General features: G+C 41.8%; 1 protein-coding gene across 1 annotated transcript in view; it reads right to left on the reverse strand.

Annotated features, from left to right (window-relative positions):
- Window positions 1–19,296, reverse strand: part of CREB5 (cAMP responsive element binding protein 5) — a 391,322-nt gene that overhangs the window by 317,821 nt on the left and 54,205 nt on the right. Inside the window, exon 2 of the mRNA XM_028155118.2 lies at window positions 4,983–5,054. Within this exon, the coding sequence (XP_028010919.1) occupies window positions 4,983–5,036 (54 nt within the window). The 5' untranslated portion in view covers window positions 5,037–5,054. The remainder of the gene's footprint in view (window positions 1–4,982; window positions 5,055–19,296) is intronic.

Genomic DNA, 19,296 nt, shown 5'->3' on the forward strand with positions numbered 1-19,296 from the left:
ACCCTGACATTTGTATAGTATGTTTCTGTTTATGAAGACCTTGGAACTCATTATCTGATTTTTTTTATAATTATACATATGATTTATAGTAGTGTGACAAATTATTTTTGGTATTTTATACTCTGTACAGTATAGTAAACCAACACTTTATTTTTAATTTTCAAAAAGTGATATTATGGTTGTCAAAATGCTGCTCCCAAATATTTTCAGCTGTCTGTCTTCTGGTCACATGGTGGGATTGTATTTCCTGGCCCTCTTGTGGTTGGGTGGGGCCATATGACTAGTTCTGCCCATTGAGCAATGAATGGAAGTCACAGGTCACCCAGATGTGAGCATCTAATCCTTAATGCAAGACCCTCTAGAGGTCCCTCTCCTTCTCCCTTATAGCATGGTGATTCACAATATTAGACCTGCCCCTGTAGCATGGTGATTCACAATATTAGACCTGCCCCTGTAGCATGGTGATTCACAATATTAGAAATAGTGGCCCTTCAATTATCCTAGTCACTAAAGGGTTATGAAAAACATCCTGCCAACCTACAATAGAAGTGTATGCTTGGGCAACTAAAATCAGTTGTTTTAAGTCACTGAAGCTCTGGGGTAATTTGTTATTATAGTAGATCCTAGCCTACACTGACTCAGACTGGATTTTTTAATAACTGGACTTAACAGAGTATCTGCTTTATCCAAGTCAAATGAAAATATAACAAAAGACAACAAACTCTGCTGAACATTTCTGAATCTTTGATAAGGGCTTCCCAGTTCCTCTGGAGAGTCATTATAAATTTCAATGGCCACTGCTACTATGATAGAACTCTCTTCTGAAGATAGTATGATGTGTTCGTGAGGGAATTTACTGGGTTAAATCCTTCAAAATATTCTAAAAGTAATTCTTCAAATAAATATCACACATTTATATGTCATTCATATCATATGAATTGGAGAGTATAGAATTTGCAAAGCATGATAATTATATGATATTTCTGAATACAAAGATTTATAATGACGTGGGTTTTTGCTGCAGATTCATCTATTCTTTGGTCTTTTATAACACCTTATAATGACTGTATCAACTATGTGACATTACCATGCATGGTTTAAATGTCTTACTCCTTCTCTCAAAAGCCTTATTATAACTTTTTCTGTGATATATATAATCAACAACATTGCAATATCCTTTACTTTGTACCTGTAAGCCATTTTTTGGCTCTGTATAATAATAGCTTAAAATAGAATTTTAAATAGCATACTTACTAAATAATAATAATTTCCATCATATCTCATATTTACTATAAATTACTTTCTAAAAGAGACAGTATAGGACATCTGTGATGTCTTTTTTAATTGGGTAGGAAACTAAAAGCAAATTATAAGTAACCAAAATGGATTGTCTATAACAAAGACAGAGCCGAGAGAGGCCACTGGAACCTGAAACATGATTGATGTGGACAACAAAGGAAAAGTGAGATTAACACTGAACTTTGTGAGATCAGAAAGAGGAAAGACGCTGTTTTTCTTTACTTCTGGGAAGAGCTAATATATAAGGCGTTGTAAACACAAAAAGTACTTGCAGGTACTATAGGCCGTTCCTCATAGAGCCAAGTGTTTTTCCAATGATTGAAAAAGGGAGGAAAATCCTTCCATCATCCCCAATGCAGCACTGATAATTCATATTCACTCCCCTTTCCAATTCCCAGCCATCCTTTCTTCTCCGTGCAGATCCCCAGGCTATGGAATATCACTAAGTAAATGCTATCATCACAACTGACTCCAGGGGTATTTCCTAACCCCCTATCAGGAGATCCTTGTAATCACTGGGCAACTACTACACTTTCTCAATTCGAATACCTCTTCAACTGAAAGATGCACATGTTTTATAACAGCTTGTTGAGGAAAAGAAGCACTTGCACATTAAATAAAGACATCAAGTTTTAAATGCATCTTTACATTTAAATTTGGCAGGGCATTGAGGGGAGAGGCTTAGAGTTTTACTAAAAAGCCAGAAACTATACAAATCCTCCCATCCAAGTACTAACCAGGCCCAACCCTGCTTAGCTTCCGAGATCAGATGAGATCGGGCGCGTTCAGGGTGGTATGGCCGTAGACGAAATTATACAAATCCTCAATTCTCATGTTCATCTGGCCTTTTCCTCAGTCCCCAGCCTTCTCAAGGAAATGACCTACTCCTTCAGTGAGAAGCGCAAGGTCATTTGAAAGGTACCCCTTTCATCCTTTATTACCACCTCCACCTCAGAATTTGATGTAACTTCACAGATTCCATTTCCATTCCATCCTCTCTCAGAGGAATAAGCACCCTCTCTCCTCCGTAGGATGCTCTTTAAAATCCAGACACCCTGTATCTTCCCAGGACTGGTGCTTCAGTTGGTGTCCTTCAAGCCAGCCAACTCACTCGTCCTTGCCCTTGAGTAAATCCAGCCATGGCTCGCCTTTAATTTAAAAAAGAACCTCTCTCATGCAGCATCGTTCTCAGGCTGCCATTATATCCCTCTGCTTCCCGTCACTCCCTAGTGCTCTTGAAAGAGTTCTCTATGCTGGCCACCTCCACTTCCTCGCCACCCACTCACTCATTAATCCTTCCACTCTGGCCCCCACCCTGACTCCTCTCTCATAGGTCGCCGGCAAGCACCCACTGCCAAACCCAACAGCCTTTGCTCAGGACTCTCACTGTCCCAGCTCTCGCAGCGTCTGACACCAGTGACCACATGTCTGTGGCATTTATTTTTTTATATACTGCCTAATTCCAAAAAGGAGAAGAGATAGCTTAAAGCAAACTTTAAAATCCAGTGGAGAGCATCAGTTAGAGATAGGTGACCCCCCCCTCCCAAAAGGAAGAGATCCAAAAAGAAAGAAGGCTAAAGCCAAACTTCAAACCATTGGGCATTCTTAAGTTGGGGCAATTTGGGATGGTTAGCAATGCCTGAAGACATTTTTTGTTTTTGCAAGTAGGGAGTGAGTGCTACTGGGATCTAGGAGGTAGAGGTCAGGGATGCTTCTAAGCATCCTGTAATGCACAGTACCCCCTCCAAGAATTTATCAGCCTCAGATGTCAATAGTGGCAAGCCTGGGAAACTCTGTCACAGTCTGATGACCTACATGCAGTTCCCTTCTCTCTGACTTATCTAAGTATTAGACTGATTAACAACCTTCCTCAAAGGCTTTCCTCTACTATCAGTCACAATCTGGGCCCTGCTAGAATACTGACTTGCTATGAACCTCATTGGGAGGATCCCATTCCGTTAAATGCCCCTTCCATAGAGGAGCTCTTATTATCCTTCCCAAGGAAAGTAAATCCCCCTCTGATACTCTTCAAGGTGGCCTGTGCTCTTCCTTCATGGAAAAGTATAATTCAGAAATTAACTGATTAATTGATTATGTGGTTGCAAATATGATGTCTAGACTAGAAGCTCTGTGAGGACAGAGATACATGTGTCTTATGCACATAGTAGGCACTCCAAAATTTGCTGAGTGACTTGAACTGAAGAAAACTGAAGGTGACATTTTCACAGCTAAACCAAAGCATAATGCTCAAATTCTCTGGTTCCCTTTGGCCCTTGAGACTTCTCCCTAAGGAAACTAAAAGGGAACCAGCGTTACCTTATTTAGGTAAGGCCACTGTCTACACTCATAATGGATGGTAGGATTTTTCCCAGTAATGGATCATCTCATCTATGTTGTCCCAGTGTTTCTTATTTCAAAACGACCTCCATAACCAGTTTGCTGAAAAGTAGTTTAAATTCAAAATAATTTCCTCTATTGCTTTTCTTATTTATAGGTTGCAAATCAACATTCACACAAAAAGCCCTGGGAGAACTTGCTATAACCCAAGCAAAGGACTCTGGTTTCTCGTCAGTGGCTGATAACACCAGCAACACCACAAGGCAGCACCAGCAACAGCATTCATTTTTTCATGGCATCTTCTCTCCAAAAGGCTCCCAGACCCTCCAAACTCTCTGGGGAGATATAACAAGGGCCCTCAATAGACATCATCTCTCATCTGACTCCTGGACATTACTCCACGTGGCGCTGCCAACCCCACCACATGAATAGGGAGGGGCAGGAAAGTGGGAAACCCATGTTGGAAAGAGCCTGTGCTTTGAGCTTGTCCTATATCCAACAGAATGAAGATCTTGGCGTGAGAGTGACCATATGTGGTCATTTTCCAATGACTGAAACGTGAAGCACCCAAAGGGTCATGTATAGAAAAAGTCACCATCAAATTCCAAAGACAATATGTAAAACTCTGATGTTAGATGATGGATATTTCCAATTTCTTCCAAAGAGACAGGTTCCAGTGTAATAAGAGCAGCAGGAATAGTAACAACAGCAAACATTAATTGAGCACTTATTATGTGCAGGCTCTATACTAAACTACATGCAGTATCTCATCTAATACTCACAATTCCACTTGATGGGAGCCTTTGGAGGCTAAAAGAGGTTTAATCTAGCACAGTAGGCCAACTTCCCGTCTTAAAGTTTAAATAAATAGAAAAATCGTAGGTTCTCAAAGAATTACAGGGGGGTTATTTAACTCAAATAGGACAACAAAACAAAACAGAATTCAACCACTGATTGTAAGCTCTTTCACCAGTAATCCAAAGAGCCAATATTCAAGTAGCTGTTATAACAGCAGGCACCCTCCTTCCCCTCTTTCTGAAATAACTAACCTGAGCATCTGGTGGGCAAGATGCAATTAGCGTACTTCCAGGGGAAAGTGGCCATAATTGATGTTTTTCAGGGGCTATGAGGGAAGTAGTTCAAACTATTCAAAATGAAAAATTAACACATTGATGATGATGATGATGATGATGATGGTGATGGTGATGATGGTGAGGGGTCTTGGACGATATGATACCTTGGTGAAGAAGGAAAGCCCACAGCAGGCATGATGTCAAGAGAGAGTTGCTTCCCTGTTGGAAGGTAGGTGTGACCCCTGTAAGACAGCAGAGGATCCCCACACTCACCTGGGAGCAGCCTGGCGCACTGCAGATGAATGGCCTCTCCTGCTCCAGATTCATCTTGGATTCCTCATAAATCTGAAGGGCCAGCGGGAGAGGGAGGAAGGAAAACAGAAATCCATGAATATTTTCTGCTTCCACCTGAGAAACGTGAGGAAAGCAGTGTGTGGAGCCCCCTCTCTATGCCAATTCCCAAATTAGAAGAGAAAAACATGAACATGAACATTAGCCTCCCTGCTGTCTGGATTCTTACTGTTTTCTGGAGTCCATATTTACCGTACTTTAAAGAAAAATGGCATGGATGTGTGCAGTAAAAATCCTGCCTGTGGAAAACCACCTGGACTGTGTAGTTACCAGGCAAGACCTCATCTGCACAAGCAGATTCCAAAGCAAAGTCCCCACCTGTCATTTGGGGTGGGCTACTTAGGACAGTAAGAGAAGTGGCAGTAACTGGACAATCAGTGTGAGGACCAACCTGAGCAACAGGTCAAATGATTCATCTATGGTCACCCCAACCACCGAGCTTCGTTCAGTATGACCAAGGGATGCAGAGAGGTCCTGCAGCCAGCTTAGCAAATGACCCTGCTGGAAACCAGGGCCTTAAATTTCCTTTTATCTCAGGCATTTGGTAATGCTTTAGCAAAAATTATCCAAGTTATGTAGGGGTAACTCAGAAAATGCAAAAATACATCACCTTGGATATTTTGTTGATTTGGTTTTATAGGCTAATTTGAAATTAATATTAGATTGAGGCTCTGCTTTTATGATCTAGATAAGTTATCTCAAATAAGGTAGCTTTGCAGGGAAAACCCCTGTGTTATGATCTCAGATACATGTTAAATTATAGTGTGGTCTTTTCTTATTTATGTAGGGGTCAGGTTCTAAGGTAAATTCATTAGGCAAAAATTGAGCATAATCAAAATTACCTTTGCAAATCTTCCCAAAAGCTCATAAAAATACAGTACACATGGTTTTGTGGTTACCAATGGATACAGTAACATAAATATTTTAAATCATGGAAAGTACTATGGACATTTTGTTACACAATTTAAATCATTTTCTAAATCATACTTTTTGGCAATTTTAAAGTTGAGTGTATGGGAGCTACATGGTTCTACTGTGAAACTAAAACCTATTGCTTTGTCTCTGAGCACGGGAAGCAATTTGCTTCTTTGAAATGCTACTTGTGACTCCAGAGAGACCCACGTCACCTTTGCCCTTGAAAGAGGGAGTTCTGCTTCGATTCAGGTCATAGTCATTGTTTGTCCAAGGAAACTTTATTATCTTGAAGGAAAAAGCTCAGTGCTAATTTTTTTGTTATTATACCCTTCCCCCAAATATGAATATATTTCAAATATATCCTTTGGGAAATGCATACTTTTGCTTTTATGAAACACAAAGTAAAAAGACTTGCCTAAAATAGCGTTGCTAGTCAGATGTTAAAAAAACAAAATAAAAAAAAGTGAACTATCTTCACAACACTATTTATCCTCATTGTACAATTTTCACCAAGCAATGCCACTTTTTTGTGATTTACTGATTGATTTTAGAAAGAGAGGGGAGAGAGAGAGAGAGAAACACTGGTTTGTTGTTCCACTTGTTTATGCATTCATTGGTTGCTTCTTGTATGTATTCTGACCAGGGATTGAACCCGTAACATTGGTGTATCGGGACGACACTCTAACCAACTGAGCTATCTAGCCAGGGAAATGTCTTTTTCAATCTTCATTAGTAATACCTCCCATTGGTCAGTTGTCAACACATTTACTTAGCATAATTTTCCAGCTTTCCTATATCAGCTATGTTGTTTAAACTCTTGCTCTATTATAGTTAGAAGGAGAAAACAAACAACAAAAATGACAAATATCTTTAGAAGCTTTCATTGCACTTGTCTTAAAAAAAGTCATGAGCAATTAAATAACTTCTCATATCTCATTATTCATTTAATTTTGTTATCACTTTTCATGGAGCATCCCTCCTCTCTGCTGTAAATGCTGATAACTTACTTCTAAGCCTCAAAATAAAGGGTGACTTTAAAGCTAAAAAATGATTTTGATCCAAGAGAGATTAAACAACAGAGTAATCTGGTTATCCATTAATTAAATATGCCTTGTTTTTCTAGTAAAGTTTTAGAAATGCTTTCCGGGAACTTTTTTGTCTCTGGGATCATGACCTGCCTGAGTAGTGCCAGGCCATTGAATTATTTAAGGCCCCAATTTTCCCTCCTTTACAATGGGAGCATGAATATCAGTCTTCAGTAACTTCATTCCTGCATCACACTGATCAGTTAGGAGGCCTGTAAGACATTTCCAAATTATGCAGAAAGGTCTGTGCATGTAAAGGTGTGTTTAAATGTGGGAGAAGGTTTGCAGGCAAGCTTTACTGGAACCTCACTTTAATATTTTAAAAGAGCATTTGCTATAAGGTGGGTCTTTCTTGGGTACCACATAGAGCTTTAGTTGACAAAATAACAAAAGAATGCCAATATTAGTAATATTACTAATCAATATTAAGATTACATCACAGTAAAAATGGAGAGTTCTATATGGATACATTTATAGCCTACATCCAAAAATAGTAACTAGTGATAACAAATTAGATTAATGTTCAACAACAGAAATGGTCAAGATTGAAAGTGCTATTGCTTAACTTGAGATACATTAACAAGCCAAAGTGAAAGAAGAGGATGACTAAGCTCTGACTCATAATTATGGAAAGAAAGTACTTTCCTACCATAATCACAACTCTATTCCAAACCCTAGTCCATCAAAATGCTGATTTTTCCCATAAATTCCAGCCCATATAAAGGTGAATATTTAGCAATTCTGCTTGGTGCCAACATTAGCTACCTTTTATTAATTATTAATTATAATTTGCATATGAGCTGTAACAAATAACATTGAATTATACTTTGATGCTGTGCTTAGAGACAGAATAAAGTCCAGTCATACAGATTTTTAAATTAATTTTATTGGGGTAACATCTATAATAATAAAACTAATATGCTAATTAGACCGGACATCCTTCTGGACGACCTTCCAGACAAAGCCAGGGCTGCGAGTGATGCCTGGGTCCCAGGTGGCAGAGGGAAGCCGGTGCCGGCAGCCAGGGGAAGGAAGGCCTACTCTTGCATGAAGTTCATGCATCGGGCCTTTAGTTGGTTCATGAAATTATATAGGTTTCAAGTGCATGATTCTATAATACATCATCTGTATGTGTGCCCACCACCCAAAGTCAAATCTTCCATCACCATATATTTGATCCCCTTTACCCTTTACTACCTTCGTACCCTATCCCTCTGGTAACTGTCATACTGTTATCTCTGTCCATGATTTGTTGTTTGTTTTTCTTGTTTGTTAATTTGTTGCTTTCACTTTTATATCCCATACATGAGTGAAATCATATGGTTCTTAACTTTTTCTGTCTGACTTATTTCACTTGATACCGGCCATTTAGATTTACTCTGTCTTATTGAGCCTTCATAGCATGGATGTTACATTTAGCAGAATCTGATTGATCAGAGAAAGACAGAGTCTGCCATCAGGTAGTTTAGAGTTCAGTCATCAATATGTTTACCTGTCATTTTACTATTTTACTTGTTAAACATAAATACATCTGTATCAATTTATTACATGCTATGGATCCCATGGACCAAGTGATTTGGCAACACAGTACTGAAATAAAAGTCCTAAGGTAAAATTTCAGTTGCTAAAATAAGTTTTCAGTGATTAATAAGGTCTGAGTGGGTGTGTAGATATGTGTGTGAACTTCAACTGCTTTATTTGGATGCTCCACAGTTCCCACATTCAGCCTCTGCAAACAGCACACCCTTGCTCATTCCTTTCTTTGTGGGCGTTTGTCGTTTTACTAAATGGTGCCACTCTACCATGCAGGCATCATTATTTTTATCAACTAGTATGATCTGGTCTGATGTATCAATCAAGAGCCATTTTTATGGTCTATTTTATGGCTCTTTTCTAGCACATATGGTAATAATTATTCTCTCAAAAAGAATCCTACTAAGGCCCCACCGATATTCTTTTATCATCCATCAAGTGGGGGCAGATCACTCAGATGTGATTTCAGCCAGCGTGTTCTGCGTTTGGGTCTCAGAAGGCGGGCTCCATCGTCTCATTTCCCATTCAGTTGTTTTTCTAGCTGGTATATTCTAGTGAACCAAGTGGTGTTTGGCAATGGCCATACCCCAGGCTACACTGCATAGAGCTGACACAGTAGTCGTTCAATAAATATTTGTGGAATGGATCCTGAATCATCACAATAAACCATCCCAAACAGCTTGCCTTTTCTCTATTCCTATGGCAGTTGTTCTCAACCTTCTTTAGCCTAGAACCAAGTGTACAGCGAGGCAAAAGGTTGTGCAGGCCTCATTCCACCTGTTCCCACTTAAGGCCAAAAATCTCCCCAGATTTAATGGGGGGGCAGCTAAGTTGCTTTTGGTGAAAACAATGAGTTAAAGCTACTTTTCATTAAATTTCACATGTGAATGTGTTGATTCATGATAAATTCAGTCTGTTAATGTTGCCATGAGCATCAAAACCACTGAAGCCCAGTCTATTAGCCATTTGCGAGCTGCCTGTGACCCCCCAGAGTGCCCTCTGAGGAACATGGAGTGAACCCATAACTTTGGTTAGTTACAGTCATAATTGTGGCTGGCTGTTCAATCATTTGAAAGTCTCTATTTTTTGTTTCTCTTTTCCAAAGTTCAGATTCAGTGTTCACTTAAATGCCTCATGAGTCTAATTTCCCTTCAAATTTTTGGAAAACAACACAAAACCCTAATAACAAACCCTACTAGTGCCTAAAGTGAGTAGAGGTTTTTCGCAGTTGACAAGGAGATGACAGGCTGGATTTGCAATTCAGACCCTCAATTGCCACTGGATTCGTCTGGCCTCGCAGCGAGCAAGAATCTCTTTCATTGTTCATCATCTGACCCCACAAATTCCTCTTGGTCTAAAATGGGAAATCTTCCACAATGGCTGATGCAATCCATTCAGATGCTTTGCCAGGCACTTAGGGATATCCTTGGAATTACCATTTCATGAATGGCAAACATTGCAAAAAAACAAATGTTTCTAAAAACTTGGATAGCCTATGCAAAATACTGTAAATATGTACTTTAAACGAAAGGACAACAGTGAGTCCAAATGGGGAAAAAAACAAAACCCTACTACATTATTTGCTGTAAAAGCCACGAAAGAGGGATGTTTCTCCATCTAAATCATAGGACACCATTGCTGATCCTCAGTTAAAGTCCAATCTTAGTGGATTGGCCCAAATTTCCTTCAGGAACAGCAGGTAGAATTGCACAGGGATACAGGATTCCGAACAGTAAGACACTAAAAATTTTGCTTTAATCTGAAAATCTGGCATTCACTTTGATCAACACCAAAAGTTATGGGAACTTTAAAGCTGCAAACTGAATCTAAATGTTAGTGAGCACTAATAATAACATTGATGTGCCCCATCAGCTCTGGTATTGTTAATCTGGATATGAAGGAATTATATAACTGAAAGAGGGTGTGTGGATTTTAATAATGATGTTAACAACATCTGTCGGCATTTATTGTCCTACTGTGATTGTGGAGAGAGTCTTCCTGGCAGGACTCACGTGAAATGGACCTTCTATCTTCCTGAACTTACTAGACTGCTGAGAGCGCGCTGGAGGAGGAAACCGGTCCTGCCTAAGTGCCAAGGGCAGCTGACAAACTGGCGCATCTTGAGTTACGTCACACTGTGTGAGTGTACATCAATCCTACTTTGTTTCTGGGAACAGAGGTTGTTTATTACTGGTGTTTCAATAAAGAAGAAGCCGATATCTCACTCAATGTATCGGTCAAAAAAGGCAAAGACCCACACACAATAATAACCCAACACAAATTCACCAACAACACAGTATAGGTTATTTATTCTGAGATGCCTGATTCTACTTTTTTTTAAAAAGGACATAGACTCTGGTTGGTTGGAGCATCATCTCATACACCAAAAAGTTTTGGATTTGATTCTCGATCAGGGAACATAACTAGAATGTGGGTTTAATCCCCCGATGGGGTGCGCATGGGAGGCAACTGATAGATAGTTCTCTCTCTCCTCCCTTCCTCTCTTTCTAAAAATCAATTTAAGAAAACATGTCCTCAGGTGAGGATTTAAAAAATAATAATAAATGAAAGGACACAACATGGTTCTCCCAACACATGGCTAGCTATTGGAAAGGAATTATATATTCAATTTGGGGCAAAGACTTTCTTTGGGAAGAAAACAGTACCTTTCATTACCTTATTTGCTCATCTGTAAAACAGACTATTTTAGTAAAACATAAAACAGGAACATTCAAAGAGACATTACTGAAAAATAACTAATGGAAGCTAACTGCAAAATGAGAGAAAAGTAAAACCTGGTATTTTAAATATATTTTTACTTTTCAAATATAAATGTCATAATTTTGAATAAAAAATAAACATCCTTGAATTTCAGTCCAAGCAAATCAATTATTTTGTGTCTTTGTATCCCTTTCTGTATCTGTGTCTTTCTCTATCTTGTTTTTCTATATCTTCTCCTTCTGAAACTCTATGTCTCTCTCTTTGTATTGTCTATTCCTGTGTTTCTGTTTTGTTATGTATGTCTTTCTGTCTCTCTTTGTGTGTCTGTCTGACACACACACACACACACACACGTACGCACACATATTTTATCAGATGTGTCCTTACTAGCTTCACTGGTAAAAAGATCTAGTAGGCTTGTTTCCTGTTTCAGTGTTATTCTTGAAGTGGGCTGCAGCTAGAATCTGAATTTCATTGGGCTATTATTATTTGCAGCTGTGTGACCTTTTTAACCCTGCCTTTAAAGTGACATTTCAGCCCTCAAGCTTAAAACGCCTTGAATGCTGCAAAGTTTTCAAACCAGAGATTTACACAGGGAACAAGACCAAGAGAGGCACTGTACCTTCTAAGTGAAAATTTCACCAGAACTTGGCGAGAAGTGGGTGTATTACTGGGAAGAGTACAGCCAGAACTCTTCCCCGGAAGTCCTAAACCTGACACGCACTGTGGCAGTTAAATATTACTATTCCATTCAAACGTCCCTTGTCCTGAAAAGATGCTCACCATCCACTGGTACCCAAAAGTTCAGAACCTCACAGCCTGAATCAAAGACTCCTTTGGGGTTGTCTCACACACTGCATCCTCCTAAGGGACTGCCCAGAGTTCCCTTCGAATCAGGCCAGGCTGCAGTGCCCAGGAGGAAGGATTTTCAAATAGCTTTTGTTTCTGGAAGCTCCCTCGCTTGCTTCCCGAAGGAGGCCCTGACAAGAGAGCACGCTGGGGCTCCCATGCTCTCCTGTACTTCTGCAGAGGTTTGTGGTTTTATTTATGTGGCGTTTATACTATGTATGAAAAAACATTCCAGTGGGATTGGGTTTTCATATGTTAGATTCCTCTTTCTTTTTTCTTCTTCTGTTTTTTTTAAGTTTTCCATATGTTTCTTTGGAGATGAGTCCTCTTTTCAAAGTTCCCAGCTAATTTGTACTTAGGTTCCACCCAACCCTGTCTCATAGCTTTCCTATGGCTGGGTGCAGGGGTCTGAAATACTTGCTAAGTACAGGCATTAGAGGTGGTGGTGAACAAATTGCTGTAGTGGGTGGGAATCTAGGTCCTGTTCCTCTTCGTGCTCCATCAAGCACAATAAATCTCTAAGAAAAGTTTATTTGACATATGTATAGAGATTCTCAGGTTTTAAAGGAACTATTGAAGGTAATCAAATCACTTGGCTTGTTTCTAATGGGACAAAGACAACCTCAGAAGACATGCTGAAAGGCAGCAAACTTTTCCTTCTTACCTGCTCCCAATTCAAACAAACTGAAAAGGAAAGAGGGGGGGCGAGAAAAGGGGAGAAAAGGGGAGTAAAGGGGAGAAAAGGAAAGGAAAGGAAAGGAAAGGGGAAAGGGGAAAGGAAAGAAAAGGAAAGGAAAGGAAAGGAAAGGAAAGGAAAGGAAAGGAAAGGAAAGGAAAGGAAAAAGGAAAGGAAAGGAAAAGGGGAGGGGAGGAAATAAAGCAAAATTGGGACAAGAGGTGACCCGGGGTTTCCTTGACAATGTCATTTTTACCTTTCCAGAAAGTCTTCCATTGCAATTTAAAATAATTGTCCCCATGAAATCCTGAGAGGAAACACTATGGTAGCAAAGACATGAAACGCAAACTTGGGTACAGTCTTCTAAATGGTCAAAAGCCGCTGCCTTTGGAAAATCAGGAGAAAGTCAATATGGTTCTTTCTTCTCCCCTTGTGCTCCATGATAAAATTGGCCTCTTTAGAGTTATAACACATTCCCAGTGGACCACTCTGCCTCTGGATCATTTTTGGTACATGCGGGGTATATTTGGTTTTTCAACTGTTTTTATGTGAAATGAGTATTTTGAAGTATTCTGAAAAATCACAACTTCCCAGTCTTGGCTTTATTTTCACTCATTCACATGCTTTTAATTGGATAGAAATATTTTCTTTGTATATTTATTCTATACAAGTGTCCCTGCCTCTCCAGCAACAATAGTATATGTCTGGCCCATCCAATGTGTGAGCTGAAGTCATCTTTAACAAAGCACCTGAGACGTTTTCCGTGCGGGAGTCTGAGCGACAGAATGTGAGACTGGATATAAACACAGTGGGGACCGTGCCAGACCGCTCTGCTTTCTGCGGGGCCCAGTGAGAGGATGTTTCATCCGCTCTTAAATCTGAAGATCACTATTACTGACTTCCTATTAAAAGGCTCTTGAGAATGATGGTATCGACGCGGGTGCTTTTTTCTCTTTGACTCCAGAAGAAAACGAGGCATTCCCAAGTTCTATCTAAAGCAACCAGCACTTCTGTTGGGAGTCTGCGACATCTCACAGTGTCAGCTGAATACAAGGTAAAAATACACACGAAGACTTGATTCAGATTCCTAAGACACTGTGCTTCAAATGTCAAGCATGTGAGCATTTGACAGTGCTAGCAGGTCACCTAAAGGCCACGTCAAAGCAAAAACCTGATGTCATCTGGAGATTCTGCCATCATCCTAATAAGGTCCCCTTTTTAAAGACTAGCAAAGGCGCAATTTCATTTGCCCTCCTAGGGAAGGTATGATTTTCTTGCATGGTCTAATAAGGGGATTTGGAAATCTCTGAAACCAATTTTTCGTTGCCACTGTTACTGGGGGCACCACTGACAATTAACTGGGGAGTATGAAATATTCTGTGATGTGCATAATGGGCAGCCCTGTACAACACTGAAGTCTCTCTACCCATCAGCCAATAGTGCAGCTTTTGCAAGAGTAATACTAATATAAGCCCCACTGCCCCTGGTTTAGAAGTAAGAAGCAGATAGATAGGGTAAAAGAATAGTCAGGGTGAGACAATAAAAACAAAGTCAGCATGCAGAAGAGGAAATGAAAATAAAGGACTAAACACATGCCCACCTCTTTATGCTTTTCAAAGAGCTCTGCAAACCTCGAACAGAACTAAGCTTAGGCTAAGGCTAGATTCGATGCCAATAAAAACATTATGAATATTCAAAAAAGTATGTGAAATTATCATTCCCGCTCAGTGTGAAGGAGGGATGGGGACTGTTGCCAAAACTGTAACTAAGCAGAAGCATACCCACTCAGATTGGATCCAGAGGAGACAGAGAGCAAGCCAGCATAAATAGAGTATATTGCTTTAGATGAATTACCTAGTTTAGCTACCTACAGCACCCCCACTCTCCAGGCAACTTACCACCCCACCCCAAGCAGTGTCGACTCAATAGCAGCAAAAGAAAGCATCGGTCCAACAGGGAAAGAAGGCTCTTGCTCAGCCTTTTCAGTCCTGATACCTGCCTGTCGGTTTTCTGTTATTGCTGAGGACACCTCCATCAAAAAGAGCATGCTTCTCTTTCCTTTCTCCTTTTTTAAAACCTAAACTAGAGGCCCAGTGCACAAAAGTCGTGCACAGGGGGGTGGGGTCCCCTCAGCCCAGCCAGCACCCTCTTCAATCCTGGACCCCTCGGGGGATGTCCGACTGCCGGTTTAGGCCCCATCCCTGCAGTCGGACATCCCTCTCACAATCTGGGACCACGGGCTCCTAACTGCCCTACCTGCCAGCCTGATCACTCTTTACCCTTTGCACTCGCTTGCTTTTTTCTCGAGCTGCTACCGATGCTAACCGTGTCGAGTCACACTCGACATCTGAGTGCAAAAGGTTAACCTCCTCTGCCTGCTGGCCTGATTGCCCCTAACTGCACCCCCCCCCCGCCCCACTGGCCTGGTTGCCTCCAACTGCTCCCCCCTGCTGGCTTTGTCGCCCCTAAATGCCCCCCCCCCGCCAGCCTGGTCGCCCCCAACTGCCCGCCCCCCCCCAAGCCAACCTGGTTGCCCCACGCAGCCAGCCTGCTGTTCAGTTGTCCATCTGTTTGTTTGGGTAGTGATGGTGCCTGGCTTTTTATATATTAGGATAGAAAACATCACAAGTTTCTAAATTCTGTTTTATTGTTGCTGGTACCATCAGATATCAGTTCATAGAATACGTATTAGGGGAACATTGGTTTCCTAACCAACCTCCTCAGTAAGAAAATATAATAGGCAAATGTGTATGTATGTATGTGTGTGTGTGTGTATATATATATATATATATAGTGTGTGTGTGTGTGTATATATATATATATATATATATATATATATATATATATATACACACACATACACATACACTAGAGGCCTGGTGCACAATATTCATACACGAGGGTGGGGGGGTCCCTCATCCCAGCCTGCACCCTCTCCAATCCGGGACCCTTTGGGGGATGTCCGACTGCCGTTTAGGCCCCATCCCGCAGGGACCACTGGCTCCTAACCACTTGCCTGCCTACTGGCTTGATTGCCGCCTAACCGCTCCCCTGCCGGCCTCATGGCCCCCAACTGCCCTCCCCTGCAGGCCTCAATGCCTCCAACTGCCTTCCCCGATGGCCTGATGGCCCCCAACTGCCCTCCCCTGCCAGCCTCAAGGCCCCCCACTGCCCTCCCCTGCCGACCTCATGGCCCCTAACTGCCCTCCCCTGCCGGCCTCATGGCCCCCAACTGCCCTCCCCTGACAGCCTCATGGCCCCCAACTGCCTTCCCCGACAGCCTCATGGCCCCACTGCCCTCCCCTGCCGACCTCATGGCCCCACTGCCCTCCCCTGCCGACCTCATGGCCCCCAACTGCTCTCCCCTGCTGGCCTGATCACCATATAATAAAGGTTAATATGCAAATTGTCCCCTTAACCAGGAGTTCGACCAGCAGGCAGGCCGGCCGACTACCCATGTCCCCTCCCCCTGGCCAGGCTGGCAGGACCCCACCCATGCAAGAATTCATGCACCGGGACTCTAATTTACATATATAAACACAAATACATATTTAAATGCATATATATTTAATTTGTTCTCTTGTGGCCTATTACATTTTCCTATTGAGAAGTTGGGGTGTGTGGACATATGTATGAATTCAAACACACACATTACAGAGATTATTTCATCCCCATAAATTGGCTCAAGACTTAAAATTGATACCTAGTCCCTAATGTAACCCAGGGGAGGACACTGAACTCGCCAGGAGACAGAATAAAGGCATGTGTTTAGTCCTTTATTTTCATTTCCCTCTGCAGGTCTGCCTCTGAGCGCAAGGTCACCAAGTTCAGGATCATTGCCGTGGTATTTTAAAAGTGCAGAAATAAGCCATATTTTTGAGGATCACGAAATCATTCCCATAGACTAGAAAAATCCTTAATGTCTTCCTAAACTTCCAACTTCAATTAAACAAAAGAGTCACTCACTAAAGCCTCTGAATCCGCTGAAACACCCTGGAAAAGGGACAGGGAAAGAAAAGGCCTTTTCCTTGAACCACCACCCACAGAGGTTACACTGTACCAGACTCCAATTCAACCCCAGGTCCTCACCATTCATAAACAAATGCAGGGCCAGCTCCTTCTGTCCCCCAGGGCGCGGCCCCCAGACAACAGCACCATTTTTTGATCAACGCTCCACATCAGCAAGGAAAGGGGAAGGGGATTTTTTTAAATGCCCCTGCTCTCCACAACCTCAGCCCCTCCCCAAGCATGAATGAGGTCTCTTTGCTGGGGGTGTAGGTCAGGTCCTGGGAAATACCCCAACCTGGGCTCTTGCAAGAGGCAAAGTGAAAGGGGAAAGGGTGCAGGCAGCACCCAGAGGGGATGTGGAGGAAGGCCTCTGAGACATTTCCATTGAGAGGCTGAGTCAAGGGGAAGGGAAGAGACAAGCCCCCAAATCCTCCCAGGGAAATTGCAGCTGCTCAAGGAGGGAATTCAAGGATCTTCAGAGGGCATTGTTCTGCTGCTCTGGGGAAAGGGGCCTGTGGACAGTGATTGATTACCTGTCACTGAGAGCTTGTTCACAAATGATTCAGCCTCCACATGCATTGGGGGTAGGATCAGAAACTGAGGACACTGGTCTCATTCATTCATTCTTTCCCTCATCATCGCAGAGCACCTACCATGCATTTGCCCTGTGACAGGAACATGAAGGCACCGCAAAGATAGCCCTGCCCTCTGATCACTGACCGCCCCACAGGAGGTGAGGCCTGTACAGACGTCTGTGGTGGGAGGTAGAGTGTTAAAGGCCATAAAGGGGTGTTAGCAAAGGGCTCTGAGAGTTCAGAGGCCATGAGAAAGCAAGGCTGTTTCATTAACTCCCCACTCAAATATCATATAATCTCCTTTCATAGTTAAATCTTTTTCATAAGATGTCAATTCAAGGCACACGTGCACACACACTCACACACACAACACACCTTGGAGCAATACTAGAAGTAAGGTTTATGTGTTTGTTTGTTTTAAATTAGACTTTATTTTGCTTTTAATCCTGATAAGTAAGACTACTGTGTTTGTGATAAACCTAACATTGTGACCAGGGGTCCAGATTTTATGTTAGAAAATCAATAGTTAAATCTCAGCTCCCTTGCTCACTAGCTGTGTAATTTTGGGCAAGTTACTTAACTTCTCTGAACATTATTTTTCTCACTATAAAAAGAGACAGTAGACAATAGCAGCATTATCCACCTCACAGGGATATTGGGAAGGTCGAACAGGATGCTATTTGGGAAAAGGCTATGAAATGTTGGTTACTGTTTTTATTACAGACTTGCCTTACAGTAAGCCCAGAGCTGCTGAGGTACCGATGGCACAGTGATTGACGTCTATACTTGGCAGCCTGAAGGATGTTGGAGATGATGATCTTTAACGAGATTCTGACTTCTATGATTTTCTGATAAACTGGCAATTATCCAGCAATACCTTATCTACTAGCTTTTTAGTTGGAGGCTGCCCGGTAGAATTAATTCTCTTTGTATTCTAATTGAGGCGTGATGTCAAGGCATGCTTTGGAGTCTCTGGTCTATGTTCGAACCCTAGCAACACTGCAGCCAACCTATGAGCTCGGGGAATTGGTCACTTGACCCCGAGATACACTTGGCCACTGCTGCCTGAGGAAGCCAGGGAGCACTGGACACCTCGCCCTGAGCTTGGAGGAGCCAAAGCAGGAACTACACATGAACTTGTTTACCTTCCTAGAGCATTGCTTCTGACCACAGAAATGCAGGTAATGTCCACGCTCTCACCTGTGCCTGGCTACCCTCTCCTTGCAGTCCAGGCTCCATCACCCTCAAGGTAAGAAAATCATGGAGTTCAGAAAGTGCCTGGGACGAGCTGAGAAACTCGGTGCCTTCTTATCTGTGGGTGAGTTTAGGCTTATGCACGGACATTACACAGAATGCTAATGCAGATTATGACCTTTATGACATCTACTCTTCATTTGGGTTATAAAAAAAGAAATCAAATCTTCCTTTTGCTATTACATTTTCTTTAGCAAATTATATTTTCATTTATCATCTGAACGCTTATTCTTACTCTTGATCTCTCTTAATTTTTCTTTACTTCCCTCACAATTTTTGTTCCCCAATGATCCCATGGGGGTAAAAACCATTTTGAATGAGGCATGAAAAGTTAGTTAGGAAGTCATAGCACAATCAAAGACCTGGTCATTTCAAGCACTTGGGAAATGGTGAGCTGACTTCTCCCTAAGAGCAACATTTCTAGCTCAGGACACTGGAGAGTTCAAGATGAATGGCTCGAGACCTCCGTCCCTGAAAGCAGGTCGCCTCCCAAGGCAGGTGAGGCCTGCCTGCTTCTCAAGGGTCTGTGTATGTGTGGAGAGCCTCAGAGATTCTGAGTTTTTTAAATGCTTAGGAGTAGTCAAAATTTTACTTAATGAAAAGATCTCTTCGGTGTCCTA

This window comes from Eptesicus fuscus, chromosome 14 (assembly GCF_027574615.1).
Source record: "Eptesicus fuscus isolate TK198812 chromosome 14, DD_ASM_mEF_20220401, whole genome shotgun sequence".
Lineage (NCBI taxonomy): Eukaryota > Metazoa > Chordata > Mammalia > Chiroptera > Vespertilionidae > Eptesicus > Eptesicus fuscus.